At 40.5% G+C, this 24318-nt stretch overlaps 1 protein-coding gene across 1 annotated transcript in view; it reads right to left on the bottom strand.

Annotated features, from left to right (window-relative positions):
* Positions 1-24318, bottom strand: part of LOC122815199 (serine/threonine-protein kinase WNK1-like) — a 3137204-nt gene that overhangs the window by 1536590 nt on the left and 1576296 nt on the right. Inside the window, exon 8 of the mRNA XM_044087493.1 lies at positions 23763-23936. Within this exon, the coding sequence (XP_043943428.1) occupies positions 23763-23936 (174 nt within the window). The remainder of the gene's footprint in view (positions 1-23762; positions 23937-24318) is intronic.

Genomic DNA, 24318 nt, shown 5'->3' with positions numbered 1-24318 from the left:
ATTGAGCCTAAAACTTGCAGAACCATCCTGGCTGGGGCTTTGGATCTCGAGATCAGAGCTTGAACTTGGCCCTGTAAAGTTTGGATCCTTTCGGCAGGAAGAAAGACGCACATCAATCTTGAGTCTATCTCTGCTCCTATGAACTTTATGCGTTGAGAGGGCAGCAAGACAGACTTTGACCAATTGAATGTAATCCCCAGGGTAACACCCAGGGAGATGGTGGCTTTGAGGTTGTCTATTAGTAGATGCCTGGTGGTGGCAGTCAGGAGCCAGTCGTCCAGATAGGGAAACACTTGGAATCCAAGACTTCTCAGGTGAGCCGTCACTACTGCCAAACACTTGGTGAACACCCTGGGGGCTGTGGTGAGACCAAAGGGCAGAGCGCAAAATTGGTAATGACTGACTCCCAGGCTGAAGCGCAGATACCTCCTGGACGCCTGATGTATCGGTATGTGATAATAGGCGTCCTTGAGGTCTATGGAGCACATCCAAACATCCTTCTCCAACAATGGGAGAATGGATTGTAACGTGACCATTCGGAATTTGGATTTCGTGACGGATTGGTTCAGTCTGCTGAGATCCAATATTGGTCTCAGGTCCCCTGTCTTTTGGCACTAAAAGAACCTGGAGTAATTTCCTGATCCGATCTGGTCTGTGGGGACTGGTTGGACGACTCCTTTCTAGCAGCTTTAAAGCTTCTGCGGCTGCCATTTCCCTTTGACTGGGTGGTGGGTCCGGGATTCTTTTGGACGGGGTGAGTATGTGAATGGGATGGTGTAACCTCCGGCAATGATCCGAAGCACCCATCTGTCCTGAGTGATTGACTCCCAGGCTTTTAGGTGCTTGGCAAGCGACACCCGACTGGCTCGAGCAGCACAGCCGGGCAATCCCTCATGACGTATGGGAGGCTGAAGAGCCACGAAAGGACTCATGGTCTCCAGAATTGCGGGGCCCTCTGCGCCTCTGGGACGGCGTCTCCCTGAAAAATTTCCCGTCCTCTGCCTCTGGAAGGGAATCTTCCTGCTGTTGGGAGAAAAACTTACGAGATTTGGAACCACATTTTCCCTCCTTTAGCCTTGGGGTAAGGCCGAAGGGAGTGGAATAACGGGCACCTACGGCAGATAAAGTTTTTCCCTCTTGCTCACAGCGGGTAAGGGTGTCTTTAACCTTGGGTCCGAACAAGGAGGACCCATCAAAGGAGCGTCGGCGAAGGAAGACTTGAAGGCTTCCGCAAACTGACACAAGCGGAGCCAGGCTTGTCTTCGTAAAGCCACGCCTGTGCCTGCCGCTCTACCCGCCCTTGCCGCATAGGAAATGAGACTCATGGAGGAGTTAGAAATTGAGGTAAGGATAGCCAACTGAGAGCTAACCGACTGGGCTAGCTGGTCAGGTAGGTTACGCGAGAGGGAATCTGACAACTCCTTGACCAGATCCCTCTGAAGCCTGGTAAAATGTGCCAAATAATTCAGAGACCTTAAGGTAAAGGCCGCTGAAGTCAGGGTGCGCTTCCGCACCTGTCCATACTCCTAGACTCCTTATTAGGAGGATGGATGGACGCTGAAGCCTCTGCCACGTCCTGTTGTGTAGCAGATGCCACCACCATGGCATCTACAGCCACGCCTTTAGTGAGGAACTCCTTCTCGGGGAGCAGACAAAAATTTATTTGGACGAGAAGGGACTGGTTCCACGGTATCTGGATGTTCCCACCCTTCGACAAACTAAATCCAGAAGCTCGTCAAGGGCGGAGACACCCAGGAGGCGGAGGGCTGAGCCCCAAAGGCCTTGAGGAGCACTGACTCATCAGCAGAGGGGGGTTTGGATATCCAGCCACCTCGTTGTTTGAGGATCTCTAAGATGTCTGCAAATGAGACATCATCCGAGGACGACTTCGGGGACCCCTCTGCATCATCAAGATCAGTGTCTGATGTAATAGACTCGGGGGAGTCCACGTGCTTCCTCTTGCACGATCTCTTCCTTGGGGGTTCCTCCGAAGACAACTCCGAAGAACCCTCAGGAGGAGGGGAACCCCCACTGGGGGTAACCTCAGGCCCCGGGGCTCCGCTGACTACGGACAGGGGAACTGCCAAAGACCCAGTCTCCATGCCCAGGGAAGGTGCCGGTAAAGCCGGAGAGATGGCCGAAGAGGACTTGGCCAAGGCACTCCTCATGGCTCTGAAAGCCGGACCCCCAGAATCCTGGGAGTGTCCGGTCCCCGGAGCCATGATAGCTGACGGAAGTCCCGCAGCCGAAGCACCGAGGGGGAGGCTCGGAACCGAAAGCATAGGTCCCGAAACATCACCCCCGGGTCCAGCCGAAGAAGTCCACGTACCAAACTCGGACCCGAAGGCCCGGGTTGGAGTAAGGGTCGGAGCCGACCCTAAGATCTCCACCGGCTCCAACAGCACCTGCTCCGACGGAGCCGAAGCAGTCGGAGGAGGAATGGCAATAGGGTGGGCCAAGGTCATCGGCTCCGAACCCAACTGGGTCGGAACCGAAACAAATTTTTGGAAGACTGGGGACTGGAACAGTCTTTGGAGCACCCTGTCTATATCAGAATCTGACATCCTCCAAGACCGAGAGGAAACAGAACGGGTTCGAGACGGCCTCTCCAACGGCCCCAAGGGACTAGGGGACCGGCTCCGAGGTGACTCGATGACTATCGGCGCCGAAGGAATACACAGACCAGATTCCATCGGTGCCGAGGTGGACTTCGGCGCCGAGGAGGAAGTGTCTGAGCGGGCGACCCTTGTCGGCTCCAAGACCAGTGGAGCCGACGAAGGTGACCCGCCTCTCGATGCCCCAGCCATCGGCTCCGAAGCCAGAGGAGTCAATACTGGTGGCATCGAGGCAGACCGTTCCGACCTCGGCTCCGAAGTCCTTGGAGCCGAAGGAGAGGCCTGCCTATGTCTCTTGGCGGTCGGATCCGACGGACTGGTCGGAACCGACGCCCTTTTCTTTTTAGCCGGAGAAGGAGAGGATGCCAAGGCTTCTTAGGAAAAAGCGTGACATACACTGCATGACTCCTGTAAGTGTTTTGCACCCAAACAATACACACAGAGCGAGTGATCGTCTGTGATAGACATTTTGAAACTACATTTTGTACATTTTTTAAAGCCCGAAGGCCTAGGAGTCTGAGACATTATGATAGACAATTTCAGTAACTTTGACAGGAAAATATACAATTACTGACTTACTGATAGACAAACCTAAATATAGGCTTACAGTTATCGCTTAAGAGCGCAAATGACAGGGAACTTTGAAAACCCTGTAAGGTTTTAGAAGGGTTGACTGACCGAAGGCCCTAGATGAAGGGGGGGCCGAAACCAACTCAACCCAATCACACAACAAGTCTTTCAACAATCCAAACACACACAATGAGAGCGTTAGCCGTTAAAACAGCTTTTGAGACAAAAAACAGCAAAAAACTGACAGAAAAAGTTAGTTAAAATAACTACTCAGCCCAGCCAGCTCGAGACCACGTCTTCGCAGGGAAGCGGCAAACGAGATCTGGGGGACTGGTAGTGGTGCATCCTGGGATATAGTAAGCTCAGCCAATAAGAGACTTCGCTCTTTGGCATAAGCATGCCGAGTCGGAGCCGAGGGATCGGCTCCGAACCCATCAGTCAGAATGTAGGCGAGATAGGATCACATAACATCCCTTTTTGCCTTTGGGAGGAGGGCAAGACTGTCAACGTACAAAGGCAGGCTTTTAGAGGGATAATTCCTTTGAAATTTAGTAATAGTGGGTATAATGTCAGGTACTGCCAGCTATACCAGAAGTAGGGCAGTGGATGTGTAACACATGCCAGCATAGCTAGCTGGAGTTTTGTAAAGAATTATACGTCATTTGTACATCAAACTGATTTGTACAGGTGCTTGTTTTGAAAATGCAATTGTAAAGCTGCTTGTGTTGAAAATTTCCCAACAGTGGGTCCTGCCGGATAGAAATGAAATGCACTTGTATGTCAGACTGTACTGTAACTCTTGAAATTAACATATTGTAACAGAGAATACTGAAAGAGAAGATGTTAATCTCAGTCCAGCTAACTTTGAAAAATAGTCTGAAATTAAATTAGCTGGCTTAGGCTGTAAAGATTTTATCTCATTGCAGCCAAAGACAAAATGTCTATGAAAACCAGGACTAGGAATCCTACTGTATTGTCCTTAGGGGTGAATGAATTGCTACCCTGGAAGGGTGGAAGGTTTGAAATTATTTTTATAGCTTCTAGATGCTATAACACACATCTTAGCAAAGTTGTGTGTGTGTGTGTGTATATAGTCACACATGTGCTACAGTCTGGCTCAGTTTCTAGTAAAAAGGGGTAGTGTGGGAACCAGAGTAATATGACCAGATGTATGTGATGTCATTCTGTAATCCAGCACTGAAATGATGTTATAACACTAGATGAGACAAAAGTCTCAGGGCAGTCTGTTTTTGAAACCTGACAAAGCAGGACCACTCACCCACTTCATCTTGCCTTGATTTAGTAAGTAACCAGGTAATAATTCTTTAGATCAGTCTGGTAAATATAGTGAGAATACTTAAGTACTATTTTTCTGTAACAGTGTGCATCTACCAGTGTTATTTTTAATATTTCCTGTGGCTGAAACTCTGGTGTTTACTGTAAATAGATATTTAGTACTTTCATGTTATTTTATTAATTATTAAATATATTTAAATGTTTCATTGTGGCAGGTCTTTTAGAGAATATTTTAACCTTTGGTAGCACTTTTATTTATTTGGTGACACTGTGGGCACTCCTGAAAGCCTTGCTCCATTGGTCAATTACCACTATTTGTATTAGTATTAATCTTACAAGGGTACTCAATTATACTGAGTAACAACCTTAGAATAGCTGGCTTTGGAGTGTTCTGGTGGCAGTCCCTACTTATAGTCTGGGCAGAGGGGGCACAGCTAGTAAATCTGTGCCAGCCATTCCCAGGTGTGTGCATGTGTCAGCCACTTGGAGCAGGGACATTGCACTGGTTTCACAGAAAGGGTGGTGTAGGGCATGGCTCGGTACACTCGGCAGAGGACTCAAATCTATGGCTGTGGTCAGTGAGAAGTCTTATTTGGGGCCTGGTGAGAGAGAGGAAAACCCAGGACGGGAGTGTGTTACAGGTACAGGACAATTTGACCTCGGACGCTTTGAACCCTGCATTAACACATTTAATATCTAAATCTGTAACACTTTAAATACAGTTTGATAGTACTGTTACACTGTAGTTAACAAGGCTTTATGATATTTATAACACTAAGAAAGAATATAAAAAAATATAAAAACCCTACATAATTGTGCAAAAAAATAACTCATCCTGCTTCTGAGCAAATTATTATTTACATTACTATTCTGTAACAATGTTCTACATAAAATAGTTTTCATGATTTCAATGTTTAAGACGTTAAATATGTTAACTTCTTATACAAAATTCCTGATTGATTTTTATTAACATGTTAAGAACTCTTGTTAAATTATATTTAGATAATAAACTATATGTTAAACATTTACATATTAAAATGTTAAACGTATTAAATTCCTATGTAAAATTCCTAATTAAAATATTAATAAAATCCTTTCATTAAATTTAATTGGGGTCAAATAGTCAGGGGTCAAACTGTCCAATATTCTCACAGACAATAAATGTGAATTTTAATATGAAAGTGTATCCAACTGTATTGGGGTCAAATTGTCAGAGGTCAAATCGTCTGGGGTCAATCTCCTGCTTCCGTGTGCTGTTACGGGAAATTGTGCTTGGTGCAGACAGCTGCATCTGGAAATATTGACTGCATCCATTTTTGTTCCAACTAAACATCCCTCACCAGGTCCATGGTGAAGAAATGGACTCCTTGACTACTGGTCCTGAGGAGGAATGTCACAGTGGAGAAAAAATGTGTTTCAATTCCTGTACGGTCTTGCCCTTTTCTTGCAGAGACTTAAAAAGCTCAGCTGCTGCAAAAACAAAGAGACTTTTATCATCAAGAGAAGCATTTCACTAATTTAGTCTTAATATCATCAGGCAAAGGCTGAAGGCGAAACCAAGCTGACACCTCAACACAGAACCAAAGGTAGCAGCATCAGCTGCATCATAACTACATTTAATGGAATGGTGAGTCACGTTTGAAGAGAATCCCAACAAAGAGGGCCAAAATCTTCCCCTCAGAATCAGGAAGGTCAGAGATAACTTGATAGGCCTGAGAAATAAGAGCTATGACATACCTGGTCATAAGGGTATAATAATTAATAGCCAAAAAGGCCAGGTTAGCAAGCACTATACACCTTTTTGCCCAGTCTTTCCATGGCCCTACTGTCCTTTCTCAGAAGGAAGCAAGTTAGTAGAAGGCAAGAGCTTGGAAGGTTTGTCAGAAGAGACGGATGCAACAGAAATGGTCAGAAGGAAATTTGTGAAGAAACCTGTAGTCATCAGGCACTTTTTAAATCTGTCAGGCTTTTTAGGGGCTGGAGGTAGGGAATCAGGAGCCTGAGAAACTGCTGAAAAAGTGTCTATCAGGGTATCTAGGACCAGAGAGAGAACAGAGGGCTTAGGGAACTCCATCTGGAGAAGCTCATAATTCCTCTTCTGGATGTCAGAAACCTAAGTACAGTCCTATTTAAAGAATTCCACCATATTAGAGATAGTATACCCACAAGAAAGTTCAAAAGGAGAATCTGGGGCTAATGGAATCCTCCTCCTCAGAACCATAGTCCAATAGAGAATGTAGCTGAGAGGAGTAAGTCAAGGACTCTTCCCCAGAGTCCAAGTCCTCATCAGAAGAGTCTTGCTCTTTAGTCATCTTAACTGGAGTACAAGACAAAGGGAAGGCAGGAACAGAAACTCCCTGAGGAGGCTTCAAGGCCATGAGTGCATTAAACAATCCCTGTGTAAAATCCTGCCATTCACATTGGGGAATCTTTAGGAGCAGGGGAAATGTGTTTATTTTTTTTTTGCTTTTTCTTCTGAGGGACATCAGCCCTAAAAAAACTTAGGTTTATACCCTTACTGACAGTATCAATTGTAGTGGGAATCTCCTCCCGAACAAGAATCTGTGGAATGCCCTTTGGTTCTTCAGTTATTAAAAGCTGAGGTTCCCCTTCACCATCTACAACAGATGTCTGCAGAGCTTCAAAGGACATGAGAAGATAGATCCATGCTGGCCTCCGATGTGTGGCAGCAGAAGAATCTGACAGAAAACTGTATGATCCTCCGGGCCTTCACCACCATCAAGACAGACGTCCGGGCAAGGCAGTACAGCTGCAGAATCCGACTTAACTTTTTCGGTCATCTTCTTGGCAGACGGCTGATTCTCGAGACTGGAAGATTCCTCCATCCCACCCTGAGCCAACAACTTAAGGCACTGGTTCTCCAGGTGGACAGACAAGGAGGAGAGACGACTATGAAGGGTTTTGGGTACAAATACTTGACAAATCGAACATGAAGTATGGTTGTGAGATGCCCACAAACAAAAAAAGACGCTGCTTGTGATGGTCCTTATGGGAATCTGTCTCCCACACTGACATTTTTCCTTTCTGACCTTGCAAACCAAAAGAAAATAAGATAAAACCCAATGGGTCACTTAACTGAAAACAGCCTGGTAACCAGCACAAAGGAAGGAGAGTTAAGACAGTTGAAGATGGAGTTTGGACTGGTGGCAAAGTTGTTCTAAGGTAAGTAGATCACTTTTATGCCCTGTGCTATGAGTGGGGAGCATACGTGTGACGTACAACATCCTTAAAATCCTAAGGCTTTGGGCATACTGGCTGGACACTGGGCTACCCTTGGCAGGGCATTTCATTAGTGAAGAATGCTGCAACAGTGATATGCAAGGACATCTGCTATATGTTTATGTATCAACACTATCTAGTGCATTTTCTTAAATAATTAATACAGGTTTACTTTGTATACATATTTACATACCTTTTAAAATACAAAAAATAGTAGTTATGCTCACTTAGTGTTAAAATTCCTCATTCAACCCAGGTTTCAATAGTGCACCCAGCAATATCATCTATCTTCATTCTTTGTGATTCAGTACTTTATTTTTCGCATTCTTAGAAACACATTCAGAAACCCTATAGATAACCAACAAAAGTAAACCTGGATGACGTATATGTTTACGTAAGCGGCTACACTCCCTTCTATATCTATTATTATTTCAAAACTTCCATTTAGAGAAGTTTATCCCACATAACTTCTACAATAACATACTGCCAGGTATACAATCCAAGATGTCACACATTATTAAATTTCAAATTTCAAAAGCCTTTGAAGTATTAACTGAAGTGAAATGCTTAGTTTTTGCAACGATCACAATAAACAATTCACACAAGATGAACATCTTGTTATGGTTTTGTGCCCTCATCTGCCCCACTACCTTAAATCTATTTTGTAGTTACAATTTTTACATTCAAATGTGCACAATTGTCACCTTAATCTCCAAAAAAATCTATAATTTTTTTTTTTTTTATTTAACATTTTTTGCCAGGATAGTCCAACTGGACAATAAGTGTCCGTTTTCAGCGGATTCCTGGGGAGAAAAACTCCATACGTTTACAGACAGAAGAAAAATTTACAAGAGAGACATTACAGAGTAGTAACATACAGATTGTAGACTTTACAGCTGTTAGTATACAATAAGATTTTTGGTTGAAAATACAAGTGTATAAAATATACAAGGAGAGTTGATAAGAACCTGGTATTGCGAGATATTTCACAACTGAATAACAGTATATAAATGTTTAAGTTTCCATATATACATTCAAGCAAAAATATACATGTAAGAGCATATACATATATACACATACATATATATATATATATATATATATATATATATATATATATATATACACACACACATATATCTGCATATCTATATATATGTGTATATATATATATATATATATATATATCTGCATATCTATATCTATATATATATATATATATATATATATATATATATATACATATATATATACATACATATATATATATACACACACACACACACACACACACACACACACACACACACATGTACATACACTCGTATATAGGTTATTGCTCACACACGGATAAGTTTAGTTAGAGTGTGCTGTCCAGGACAGATGGGGGGGTAGAAACAGTGAATGGATGAGGCTTCAAGATGTCAATTACAGCTACATAGATGGTTGAAGAGGTATGTTTACTATAATATCCCACTGCTTTGTATCACCTCTAATTTTGAATGTGTTTGTTCTATAAATTAATAAAAATCTTCCTTTTTTTAGACAGCTGGATACCTACACTATCTTTGCAGTCTAAAGTCGTCTCCCTTGAAATCAAGGCTACTTCAGTTTCTGTTACTGAGTCAGTTATTATACCCCCTTTGAACAAAACTGCTCACAAAATTTTCTGCCTCAGTCCCATCTTCACTACATATCCTTCTCAATCTTAAGAACTGAGATTTAGGAATAATCTTGGATATATGTCTGGGATGACTACTATTAGCCTGTAGTAAAGAATTGTTATGGAAAGGGTTCCTATAGACTGTGGTTGTCACTGCTCCATCCATCCTTTTGGTCAACAAAATGTCTAGGAAACTTATGTTTGAGAGATTATTCTCTATCTCAAAATTAAAGCCAAATTCAATTTGGTTCACACACAACAAACCTTTTCATTTCATTTATACCTCTACTCCAAATCATCCAATAGTCATCCAAACATCAGATCAATCCAATACATATAATAAACAGGAAAAAAGCACCAGCAAGCCGTAACCACCTTAACATTTAATGTGTTCTACAGCAAGCAAACAACACAGCAGACAATGATAATTCTGAACCTACTACCAGTTAGTTTTCGTCTCCAACTTCATCAGAAAAATGCTGACAATCCAAACCCCTCCCCATTTATACATTTGCACACTGCCAAAACTTAAAATCAAATGACATTGGATTCAATTTTAACCCTTTCCTAAACATACCTTAAAAACAAGCATAATAAATACAAGCATTATAAATACAACTTTCCCCTGTTTAAAACACTTTTAAATATCTAAAAACACACTTTCAAAACCTGTAGTAAATAAACAAATGGATATAAAAAAATGAATGCATGTTAAAAATGAATGTAAAAAACCAAGCAAATCAATCTTGAACAATATTTCAAACCACATGCATGTGAAATTCATAACTTCGTTGCTCTTCATTTTAAAACTGGGGCTAGGGAGACCCATGTTGTTCAAACCCGGCCGCCTATTGGCTTCTAATACCAGTTGCCAGTAAACCTCTCTATATTCTAATATGGTCTCCCAAGAACCACCCCGACCATCCATTACCACTTCACCTAATACAAAAAAAAGTGTAAGAAGCACCTTCACAGCTCAAAGTGTGTTTATATAATGCGTTTCTGTTGTTACCCCTCCTAATGTCGTAAAGGTGTTCATATATTCTTTTCTTTAAACACCTTTCAGTCTTACCTACGTAAAACGCTTTACATTTTTTACAGGTTGCAATGTAAACAAGTTCCTGTTACTAACAGTAATTTCAGAAGTATCAGCTATAAAAGGGCATTGTTGGCATGCTCCACACTTAAAGGTACCCACTTTTCTAATTAAGTTTCCCCCAAGTTTGTCCAATACATACTGTCACCATTACAAACATACAATTCCTCAAAAAAAAAAAAAAAAAAAAAAAAAAAAGAGAGAAAAAAACGAAGATATCTGTGTAAATAGGAACAATATTTACCCCTATTGCCTTTTCACTAATTTGCAAATATCCTTCCTGAAAAACAAAACAAAAAAAGAAAACATTTTTGGTTAATACTTCTGCAATAATTTAACCAAAAACTCATTAAAACATGGCTCCCATACTCCATGCTTATCAAGAATTTTTTTTACAGTCATTATTCCCCCCTCCCTTCAAGTGGAATATTAGTATATCATGCATTTACATCTACTGTGAACATATACGTTGCCTCTTTTAGGGTTTTATCTTTTAGCCTACTTAAGAAAATGTGTAGTATCCTTCAATCTTGCTGGAATAAATCTAAAACCGGCTTCAAATAAAACTCCAAATGGCAGAGATAAGTTCTGCAAGTCAGTCTCTTCCTGATACCACAGGTCTCCAAGGGTTTTCAGTTACAAGTCATTTCACTTCTTTAACAACAAGTATTCCTTGCACCATGCTAATCATAAATACTCATCCAACTGTTATATATGCTGGATCATTGTTTACATTTTTTGGATGACTTTTGGGTGACTTAGAATAGGACAGATGAAATGAAAACATGTATGGTATTCCTGAACAAAAATGAGTTAAGCATTCATTTTGAGATGGAATATAATCTCTCAAATATACATTTTCTAGAATTTTTTCTGATTGAAAGGAGAGATGGAACAGTGTAGTAGGCTAATACTTGTCATCCCAGACATATAACCAAATATATTCCTAAATCTCATTTCTTAAAAATAAGGAGAATATGTAGTGAAAACGGATTTATGAGGGAGAGGGAGAAGAGTTGCTGACCACTTTTGTACAAAGGGGGTATAATACTGACAAGGTAACAGAAATGAAGAGAAATGTAGGCTTGATTCAGAGGGCGACCACTTTAGGCTACACAGACAGTGTAGGTACCGAGAAGTCTGAAAAAGGAAGATTTTTTTATTAACTTATGGAACAAGCACATTCAAACAAATAAATAAATAAATAAAATAAAGAGGTGATGCAAAAACATTGGGATATTATACCAAATAAGATTTCTTGAGAATAAAGTAACATAGCAGTGCAGATTTGGATACAAAAATGGTAAAAACTTAATTTTTCTAGCTACATAAGAGTCGGGGGGGGGGCAGCAAAGGGCATAAACAGAGCCCACAACAGTATGTTCACCTTGCAGGAACTGTGTTTATTGTGATTATGTTACAAAAGCTACAAAAGCTAAGCAGTTTACTTCATTGTGGGAATGGTGTTTATTGTGATTACGTTACAAAAACTAAGCATTTTACTTCAGTTAATATTTCAAAGGTGACAAATTCAAAATTTAATGGAAAATTTTGCCCTCTCCTAAAGTTTAACTTGATCCTTAGGTTTCTTTTCTCCTTACAATATGGTTCCAGTATTGTCTAGGTACCAGAAACCTGCTTGTACTTTTTAAAACTTTTATTTCCTTGGATTGGAATCAAAGGAAGGGAAAGCCCACCTTTTTTTTAAATCAACTTCTCACATACTTTGCAGAGTAATTCATCTCCACCTGCATGGCATATCATAGATACAGTTATATCTGTACTTCACCCTGTCAGATACTGGTGTCAATCTTAGATGGGCAATTAATCCTGCTAATGTCTGGAACACAGCAGCTGATATAAAAAATAAGACAGAAAGCTGTGGAACTGTTTTCCACTATTTTTACTGCAGAGAGGAGGAAAACTTAACACTTCCCTTTCATAGCAAAACAAAGCAATTAGATCAGCCAGGGGTTTAAAGGCAGTTGTCACCTCTCCTGACAAATTTATATAAGCAGCACACTATTGAAATGCTAAGCTTTAAATGTTGGTTACTTATAATAGTTTATATGTTAAGACAACTTAAATATAAAACCTCAGCTTTGGCCGGCTAAGATCTAGCTGTATTCAACTGGACGTATAAGAGAATTTAAGTACCTTTATCTGCACTTTTTTTTCAAATACAGTATTTAAATTGATTTAACTGTTCTGCAGGAATATTAACTGAACTGGAAGTTTTGACTCTGCTCTTCAGTCAGTGCTTGCTTGAATTTTATTATTTGTTAGTAATTGCAGGTGTGGGGGTAGCTACATTCTTTGATTTCCTGTCCTTGCCTATTTAAGTGGTACAGTTTGAAATATTTTCTGCTTAAAAACCTCAGCTTTGGCCGGCTAAGATCTAGCTGTATTCAACTGGACGTACAAGAGAATTTAAGTACCTTTACCTGCACTTTTTTTTTAAATAATACAGTATTTAAATTGATTTAACTGTGTTGCAGCAATATTAACTGAACTGAAGTTTTGACTCTGCTCTTCAGTCAGTGCTTGCTTGAATTGTATTATTTGTTAGTAATTGCAGGTGTGGGGGGAGCCACATTCTTGCCTATTTAAGTGGTACAGTTGGAAATATTTTCTGCTTAAAAACCTCAGCTTTGGCCGGCTAAGATCTAGCTGTATTCAACTGGACGTATAAGAGAATTTAAGTACCTTTACCTGCACTTTTTTTTAAATAATACAGTATTTAAATTGATTTAACTGTGTTGCAGGAATATTAACTGAACTGGAAGTTTTGACTCTGCTCTTCAGTTAGTCCCACCCACCTTCCCTGTTTTTGTTTTGGTGTTAATCTTAGTGGCCTTGAAACTGCCCGCCCCTCTTGTAAATTTGTGTTTGGATACTCCTTCTGGGCCCATCTCATTTGCTCACTCAACTGAGTGCAGTGAGATCATATTCTGATTTCAGGCACTCCTACTGTGTACAGAGAGAGCATCTGGGAAACAGAAAAAAAAATGTTAAGCTTGTTTCCTGCCTTTCCTGTTAAGTGGTATAGACTGTTTGGAGGCTTCTGTGTTGGAGGGAAGCCTTCTAGCTTAGTTTTCTTTCTTCTTATAACTAGCCAGTTTTCTAGTTTCAGCACTCAAATCTGTTTCTTTGAACTCAGCACTTGTTCAGAACTCAGTGTAAGCACTACATAAGCTGCAAATTACTACAGCACTCAACTTTCCTCACTTGTCTAGTATAAGAGAATTTAAGTACCTTTATCGGCACTTTTTTTCAAATAATACAGTATTTAAATTGATTTAACTGTGTTGCCGGAATATTAACTGAACTGGAAGTTTTGGCTGCTCTTCAGTCAGTGCTTGAATTTCATTATTTGTTAGTAATTGCAGGTGTGGGAGTAGCCACATTCTTTGACTTCCTGTCCTTGCCTATTTAAGTGCTTTAATTTTATTATTTGCTAGCAGTTTTTAGTACTTAATAAATAAGCACTTATCCAGGCATGTCTAAGGGTCAGCTCCCAGTGATTTCTCCTGTCTACCTGATGAATCTGGGCATCTTGGGGCAATGCAGCAATTGCCTCATGTATACAGACAACCCTCTCCTCCTACCACCCCAACACTACAACCTGTGAGAGATGCACTTATATAGCCAAACTGGAAGCATAGCTCTCTTCACCCAAGACTGGACTAGACAGTCAAGAGGAGAAGGTAAGCACTTGCACCACACCACACTCATCACATAGTCCCTCAAAACCTACACCACCAAAACACACACATAGAAACACAAAACACACACCTACATTCGTGGAGGCTCTCAATAAAAACCTGCCCAAGCATTAGGGACATCCAAAGCATAAACGCAAGCAAACTCCACCCCCCCCAACACAACCCAAATGAGACATAGCCCACAAACTCAGTGTGCCACTCAACCACAGCCCATAAGGCATAACAACGTACCCAACAGTCTAGTCATAGGTGACTCTATAGTCAGGCACACTGATGTTCCACTCACTAGACTAAACAAGGAGAAAGCTACTGTCAGCTGCCTGTCAGGTGCAGGATCCACCACATAACACATGCACTCAGGTCACTCTACAATAAGTACAAATATGACAATGTCATTGTCCATGTTGGTGTGAATGACCTGAGACGTACCTCCCTGGACTACATGAAAAGAGACATGGAAGAGCTCTCCAATCTTGTATCCCAGGCAGGTATGACCCTAACCCTGAGTAGCATCCTGCCATCACCCAGATTGATACCACAGTACAAGGACAAAATGATTGACTTCAACAATTGGCTAAGCTTCTGCTGTCATTCTAAGGGGATCCAGTATTTGTCTGCCTGGGACGACATGATCGACAGTCCACGATGCTTTGCCAGAGATGGCCTGCACCTGTCGCCCTTAGGATTCCGGATACTGGCTAAGGCTCTTGCCACCCCTATAGTGCCTTTTTTAGGCAAGGTTCAAATGACAAATTCACCACCGTAACAGGTACAAGCAAGCAAAATCTGAGGGTAATTCTACTCAATGCTAGAAGTCCAAACCTCAAAATGCACTCACTCGAGGAACTCCATAAAATGGAGAACAATGACATCTGCGCAGTGACAGAGACCTGGTTCAAAGCTCCAAAGAGCACCCCTGCATTACCAGGCTTCAATTCATACCACACCTTTTGGCCACCTAACCCAGAAAGAAGCACTAAAGGCGGAGGCGTGTCCATATTCATTAAGGAAATCCACACCTCTAGGCTTGTTGCACAGCATAATGCATCCGAGATTATCCAAGTGCAACTAACTCTGGGCAAGATGGCAATCCAAATTGTAGCTTGCTACAGACCCCCCACCATGCCCCAGGATTCACACTCCTCATTTCTTGATACACTGGAAAGTATTAAGGTACAACCCAACACCCTAATAATGGGCGATTTTAACTACCCCACCATTAACTGGGAAAACTACTCATGTACCAACTCTTTTGCTCAACGTTTTCTAGAATTCATAAATTCCAATGCCTTGGATCAACTTATTCACATCCCCACCAGGGGCAGCAATATCCTAGACCTGGTCATTACCAACATGGGAAACCGGTGTTCCACACCAGAGGTCAATTCCTCGTTGGTCAGATCCAACCACAAGCTAATCAGCCTAGACATCCACATCCCACTCCCAGCCCCAATTAGGGAAACCATCGTAAAAAACTTCTCAAAAGCCAACTTCACACTTCTTAAGACAGAAGTGGCAAACTTCATAACACCCATACAGACGGACAATAGAGGTATGACTGCCGAAACCTATACAAATGCACTTTATAAGCACTTACACGAGTGCATGGATCATGCTATCCCTAATAGAACCAAGATGTTATCCTCCAAAAAAAGGAAGCCAATCTGGTGGTCCTCTGCCATAAACAAACTCTACAACAGAAGAAAGAAAGAAACTGTTGCAAAAAAAGAGTAAAATCCCATGACTGGAGGAACCCCCTGGTCAACCTCAGTAAGAAGCTGAGATCCCTCATAAAATCCTCCAAAGCTAGTTATGAAAACAAAATTGCCACTGACTCTAAAGACAACCACAAAGCATTCTATAGCTATGTCAAGAATCTAAATGGGAACACTCAGATCTGCTCCGAGTTGCAGCATAATGGCACTAAATATACAGAACCAACTGATATTGCCAACATCCTAGCAGTTAGGTTCAGTGCTAACTTTACCCCCCTCTCACCGCCTAGTGGGCCCATCTCTATACCAGAAGAATGCAAAGTTCCTATAATCACGGCTGCACAGGTAAAAAACACACTCTCCAAAGCCAAGAACATAGCATCTGTGGGACCTGACAATACCCCAGGCTGCATTCTACACGAACTACAGAATGAACTGGCACCCTACCTAAGTACCATGTTCAATCATAGCCTCACCTCAGGCTTTGTACCCACTGAATGGCACACCGCGACAGTTATCCCACTCCACAAAGGGGGAACCATGATGGACCCCGGGAACTACTGCCCCATTAGCCTGACAAGCCTGGTCTGCAAGGCCATGGAACATATCATTGTGGAACTCAAACAAACACATTGGTAATCTCCAAACTCTGGACCCTACTCAGTTTGGATTTGTAAAAGGCAGATCATGTCTCCTAAACCTGATAAGACTTCTTTGAAGCAGTCACCAAAGCCATAGATGAGGGTAAAATGGTTCAAACAGCTTATCTAGATCTTGCCAAGGCTTTCAACACCATCCCCCACTCTGGAATTATAGATAAGCTCACTAAACTAGGTATAAATCCCTATGTCACAAGATGGGTTGTCAACTGGCTCACGGACAGAACCCACACTGTGAAAGTAGCGGATTCCAAATCCGACATCAGACCAGTGACAAGTGGAGTACCACAGGGTTCAGTCCTGGGTCTTCTCCTGTTTGCTATCTACTTCTCTGAAGTGCAGGCCAACACAGAAGGTCTTTGGCTAACAAAGTTTGCAGATGACTGCAAACTAGGAGCCATAATCGAAACTCCTAATGATGTGGACAAACTACAAAAGGGCCTCACTGAGACAGATACCTGGTGTCAAAGCCATGGCCTGAAGCTCAATGCCAAAAAGTGTATTGTCATCCCCTTTGGTAAAAACTCTGTACCCATGAACTACCACATATCTGGTAGTCTACTTAATGCCGAAAATGTGATGAGACCTTGGGACACAGGTGGACAGTAGTCTCTCCTTTGATAATCACATTGCCACAGTGGTCAGGAAATCCTTCTATGTGGCTCATCTCATCACAAAAGGATTTTCATCCAGAAAAAAAGAGGTCATTGTTCCCCTCTACTCATCACTCATTAGACCCATCATAGAGTACAACACCCCTTTTGGTATGTACCTCACAAGACATCTACAACAACTGGAAAGACCACAGAAATACCTCACAAAGAGGATTACTGGCCTCAAACAGATGCCCTATGCAGACCGTCTCAAAAAACTACAGCTTTACACCATCGCATATCGCCTACTCAGGGGCGATCTCTGCCTAACATACAAAGTTATGTCAAACCCAGAGCTGTTGGACATGCTCCACTTAAAGAAATCCCAATCCCTCTGAGCTACGCGCTCTAGGGACCTTAACCTTGTCACCACAATAAAGAGAACATGCTGGAGGGATAGATTCCTGTCCCGGAGACGTCCCATATTCTGGAACAGACTACCTATAGATAGTCAAACAGAGCTCCTCATTACCACTCTTCAAGAAAAATCTTGATGATTGGATGGGAAATGGGAAATTCACCCCGGGGATCACTTCTGTGGCTCTGCTAGACAGGGGCACAGGAAAATAATTTTCTTGGGTGGCGAAAGCCAGGATACATTTTTTGGCTAAGCTTGTATGGGCCCTAGGGCCGATAGCCTAGTACCTACCTATGTAGTATCACAGATTTCTGTGACATTTACAGAAAAGCCAGAAAATACTTTTTCTTGTAAAGTATCAACACATTTACCATTTAAGCCTCCCCCACAGGACAGAACTGCAGAAACACAGGTGGCAACCCTATCAAATAGGTGCACTGATACTGTTCATAAAAAGGTCTTTTATGCTTTTTTGTGATATCCTTCCAGAACGGGATGCATATCTGGGTACACACAGATCCATGGTAAGAGATTCCGACTGGCTCTGCGTCAGTCCTTATAGTGGCAGAGTGCATGATCATTTTGTAGTCCACAAAGAAAATGTGACCATTGATGGCAATCATTATAAACGGCTGAATTTACTTTAACATACATTTACTATATGCCCTTGCATTAAAAACAAAGAACATGAAATGAGAAGTACTTAAGTGTGTTTAAATGCATACACACGCGCACACAGATGTGCATTTAAACACAGTTCTGTATCCCATACATAATATTCTACATGCTACATATATGCATGTGTGGGTGAGTGTATAAACATGCATCTGTGTGGGTGTTTATGTGTAGACACAAACAGTAACACTAATTTTTCATTTTGATTTTTTATTTAAAAAGACGAAGTACACACACACAGGCATATAATCGACTTCTGTTATATACACACACATTTGTTGTACACATATGCTATCTATATATCTATACACACGCGCGTGCACACAAACACACGTGCACACAATCACATGGACACATTTTATAACTGTGTGTGTAATACGGGTGCATACAATTAGCTACTTACAATAAAGTTAATATAGTAGAGTTAAGCATTATTAATGTATACATTCTAGTAAACATTGCTTAATGTTTTGCTTATTCAGGGTCACACACTGGCTATGTGTTGCACATGTAATCTCTGTCAATATCTTTATGTCAGTATTTTTCTCTCTCTCTATTAAGTACATTTATTACTTATTATCTTTGCCAATGTAGCCAGAATAGTGGCTTAAAAGGGTCCTGGGACCAGTCCACTTTCCTGGTTACCAAAGTACAAAACAAAGAGTAAAAAAAGGGGAGTGAACATGACAAAAATAATTAAGGAACTAATACAGCACATTTTAATTCTGCATCATTCATGAGAGAGAGAAAACATTTTCCAATTAAGACATTGGGAAGTAGCAGAATGGCTTCATTTGGAGTCCTACTACTTGTCACCTGTACATTATACAGCAAGGATCATTTACTGCAGTGAAAGTTTTCACACACTGGCATGTGTGTGTGGGGGAAGGTTTGTCAATTCTTTTAGAACTACAAAAGAATCCCTTTGCAAAAACTTATTTACCTACTTTCTTTTGTTGGAATTAGCTAACACCTATTCCTAGCATAGAATACGCTCTGACAGATGCATAAATGAGGCTCAGTCAGAGAAACAGAGTAGTTACAGAAGGTGTGTTAAATTACAGTGCTTCACAGAACTGCCATTCTATCTTAATGGCATGAGAAAACACCACCACTTCCTTATGTCAAGCATGACTCATATAAAGAGGACTTGAAATATATTCTGAGAAGGAATGAAAGCAAGAAAATCTGATCACGTTACGAAGGCAGGCCTCATCATCTGCCATTTTGAGGGAAACGCATTAAAATTGTAAAAGAAGCACGGAGTGATTTGATGCATTAAAATTACTTGGAAAACAAAGATACAATGAAAAAAATACTTTTTTTTTGAGTTCTAAGGTGGAGTTTTCCTTTAATGTTGCCAAATTGTCTCACCTCCAAAAACAATACTGATCCACATCTCAAGTCTTTTCGCTAGTACAGACAAACACTTTGCAATCATAGTTTAAAACTGGAATGGGTCTACATGAAACTGGGTCTGAAGGGTTATCCTGTTTGGGTAATATAGCAACCACTGCTTTCTTCTGAGATTCTGGTATCCTCCCCCCAAACACTTAAATAAAACTTTGTAGCCAAACACAACAACGATGCGCAAATAAACCAAAAATACACTGGACCAATTTAGGGCAGTGAAACAACTTAATATGTATTTTTGGCCCTTTAGTCAACATAAATGGAAGACTTCAGGGCTACCATTTATGTGGACAAAAGTGCCAAAATACATTTTAAGTTGTCCTACTGCTTTGAACTGGTCCAATTTTTCTTTTTTGTATGTTAAAGAAAATCTTCCAGATCTTTATCACTTTCTTTCCTCCCAACTTCCCGAGGAATGCAGTCTGTTCCTGGAGACTTCCGTACATCACCATACATCACTTCATCTTATCTCTTCTCATCTCTTCTTATCTTGGCTACTAACTGATGAGCCTTATCTTTCCTCTAATCTTGGCATAACTAAGTCTTTCATGAGTGTTTCCACATTCCTCTGTTTTATACAAATATTCATAACATTTATAAAATACCTACTATAACCTCAGCAGAATTGATGGCTATTTTTCTTGTTGTATCATCCCTATTTTTCGTGACAAGCACTTCTGGCATTATGTTCCCAAATCAATGTGCTCTGGAGTGCTTGTCAAAAACCAGTTGTTTAACAGCTACCTTCCTAAACGCATTATTCAAACATTCAGTTCTTTTCCTTTAGCACTCTACAGCTGTGTCTCTTCTTGTTTTGTGAGATTCCTATTATTCTTCAATACTTTAACCTTTGTTAACTTCTCTAAACAATTCTTATTACTTTTTTCATACATTTTTTTCTATTATTTCTATCACGTTTTAAACTCTATTTTCATTTTGTCCCACTCACCAGCTATTGTTTCTGATCAAATTTCATCCCTAAAAACTTTTGAATCATTTCTCTAACAGGAAAGAGCAATCGTCTTATTTTTATTTCATTACTCCCCATCTTTACTTTAGTTTCTATACGCAGATGATCTGAAATAGTTAATGGATGTGTCAAAGCTTTCAATTAATTACACATGATCTTGTACTACTGAATCCACATGTTCCATACCAAATATTCTCATACATTTCCTTTGAAATATACCATATTTTGTTATACAGTTCCTTGTACATCTCCTGGATACATCCACTCTATTGCAGATGAAGTTCCAGTCCCTTTGTTTGTGCCTTTCGGCTTTTCCCGGTTAGGGGTCGCCACAGCGTAACTCCGGTCCGCTAATGATTGGTAGTTGATTTTTACGTGCCGAGTTACCAGCCCTGACGCACAACCTTCAACGAAGGTACGCCCATTCATGCATGTCTCCACGCAGAAGACGCTCTGGCTGAGAATCGAACCGGACAGCATCTTAGTATGAGGAGACAACGCTACCGCAGCAACACCACCGTGGCTCAGCTGAAATTTTATTTCTCCCCAAATTCTCTTAAGCTACACATTAACAGCTTTTGGCCAATATATATACATGCCAATACAATCCTCCTCCCCGGCCAATAATCCCTTATTACTTCACATCTACCATTATTTTCTTTATTTCCTCTTCTAGCGCTACTGGAGCCTCTCAAGCAGTTATTTCCATTTTCCTTTGTCCATAACATTCCACTGAATGTCCACCTAAAAACTCTCTACTTTTTGGCTACACCCGTAATGTCATTTACATGCTATGATAACATGAACAGAGTAGCCATTATGACAGAAAGCTATTTGTGTCTTTCGGCTTTTCCCGGTTAGGGGTCGCCACAGCGGAACTCTGGTCCGCTAATGATTGGCAGTAGATTTTTACGTGCTGGCTTGCCGGGCCTAACGCACAACCTTTAATGAAGGAACGCCTATTCACGCATGTCACCACACAGAAGACGCTCTGAGAATCGAACGGACAACTTCTAACTGTGAGGTGACAACTCTACCGCAGCACCACCACCGCAGTATCCGCAGCACCACCACCGCAAGTTATTAAAACCACACATTACACACAGCTGTTTTGAACACATGTATTAAACTTTTATCATGCACGCGCACACATTTTGACACACTGATCTCTTAATCAGTTGCTGCTTTTCATTTCCATTACAACCAATGTCACATTTTAACAGTTTCTGTTTAAATAAAAACACTCAAAAAGTAAACAGATTTTCAGAACACCCTTTCCCTTTTAATGTCACAAAAAACAGAAAACTATGTACATTTTCAATAAATGAAGTTTACTCTTCCACATAGAAGCAGTTGTGCTAAATTGACAGTTATACCCACAGGCATCACCTATTATAAAATTCAGGTCACCTATGCTTAAACCACGTTAGAGCCCGTGTTACCCATTTAAGAAGTGAGCATGCAGCAAACTGCATACATTTACTTGGGTCTATATTATACAAGCAAACACAATGAATTGCGAACGTTATATAATCAACCCACAATACCCAAAAACCCAAAATGTCGAGCACACGGATCAGCAATTTTTTTCCAGGGAAAAAAATCACTGATCGGTTAAGAAAAAGAAAAAAACCCCCCACAAAATAAAGCGGGGGGCTTCACCCCCCCAATTAAATATACCAACTCCGAGATCTCACCACAGTGGAGGAAATGGCAAAGTCCAGAAAACGGCCCACTGACTTTTTTCCCTAGGAAAAAAAATTGCTGTTACGTGCTTTTGGTATTTTGCCATTTCACGTAATGATGTTCGACTAAACAGCATTCACAATTAATTGTGTTCGCTAAAATAACAGGGACCCATATATTCATGTCCCAGCTGTGAAAAGCAACTTGCATAATTCCAGTAGACATTTTTTTAGCTCTAAGAAAAAGTACACTAGCTATCTTTTAAATAAATTGTGCATTGTTATATCAAATGCATTAAAGTATTAATGCTAATGGACAGCAACTACTTATACATCTTACTCACTTCACGATTTCAAACTCTCTTTCAATGAACTGCTTGCCAACATATCTTTACACGTTACTTACACTGTGACTTGTACACTGCGCTCAACGCACAGTGTTCACACCTCTCATGCTTAACTCCTTGCATGTGTCAGGGTTAGCCACTCGAAGCATAAATATTAGCTCCAGATGATTTGGTCATCTGGACTAATGTTAATTGTGACACCTTCAACCTTGTTTAAGAAAGTGATTGAGGACGACCTACAGACTGCTCTTCTCCAAGTAAAATCAGTTGTAATGAGAAAAAAATTATTAACTTTCAGAGTTTCATTCTTGTTCTGTTGTGAGAAAACAAGACTTCTTTGTCTGGTATCTGCACTGCAGTCCTGCTAAATGTACACTGTGCTCACCACATATGGACTTCTTTCCAGGTTGCCAAACTGGCAACAGATTTTTTCTTTTAAAGCATAAGTAGCAAAACACAACAGTCAGCTGCCTTGTTATTTTCATTTGAACTCAAGTTAGTGGCACATATATTCTGCGTTATTAACCATGATGTCAGTTAATGACATTTCAGTCCAAGTAGATATAAAGTGCTTTTATTATTTATTATATATACATACACACACACATATATACACACCCACCCACACACACACACATATATATATATATATATATATATATATATATATATATATATATATATATATATATATACACACACACACACAGACTCGGGTTTTACCTGATCTTGTACTCAACATTAAACCAACCTTCATGCTGTCTTGATTTCTAAACAAACTGTGCATTAAGAGAAAGGAATGGAACCTGAAATGTGAAAGTCATGGCTTACAGTACTAAGTACTAGCTTTAGAGACCTCATAGTTTAGTTTGAATGATCATACCTGTGGGTGATACAGCAAATCCAGACTGTACCTCCTCATGGGAATCTTGTCAAGAGTGTGGCTTCCTCATTCTGCTTAACAGTATTACTTTTGTTTTCTAACTCATGCTTCTTTGCATGCACTACAGATATAAAAGTTTCCATGTCTTATTACCTCACTGTTAAGAGAAGCATTAGATGGTGGAAACTGTGTTCCTTACCTGGGATACAGGAAAAGCAGATGTCTCCCTGACTCGAAATCCTTCTGATACTTGGTCACCATCTTGCTCTCCGCAAGTGTCTTCACTTAGCATTTCATCTGCTTTTTCAATAATATCACGCACTTGCTCAACAAATGAGTCCCTCTCTATAGCTAGGATAAAATCATTTTGTACCTGAAAGAAATTACAGAAAAGCATCACAGGAAAAGTTAAAGAAAGGTCCTTACCTTTTGCTATTAAAAACTAAATTTAATGCCATCTATTGAAAAATACATTCAGAGATTCATGTTATGGCTTTAGAGCCATAAACCATGAGAATATACCTTTTTGACAGGATTCAATCGGTGAAGTGAGCGAGCACCAATGTTTGATGTACACCCAAACCTTGCATGTTGCTATATGATTCAAAGCAAAAAAAAATCGATTTGTCAAAATAAAAGATAAGGAAAAAAGTAATAACTATCTCAAAAAAAAAAAATTTGGAACTTAACCAAATCTAATGCCTCTATTTCAAAAAAATAATTCCAAATAATGAAATTACTGTTTAGATACTGTA

Source organism: Protopterus annectens, chromosome 11.part0 (genome assembly GCF_019279795.1).
Source record: "Protopterus annectens isolate FY-2018-M chromosome 11.part0, PAN1.0, whole genome shotgun sequence".
Classification (NCBI taxonomy): Eukaryota; Metazoa; Chordata; order Ceratodontiformes; family Protopteridae; genus Protopterus; species Protopterus annectens.
Note: the sequence above shows the minus strand (reverse complement) of the source record. Positions and strands in the feature narration are given on the sequence as shown.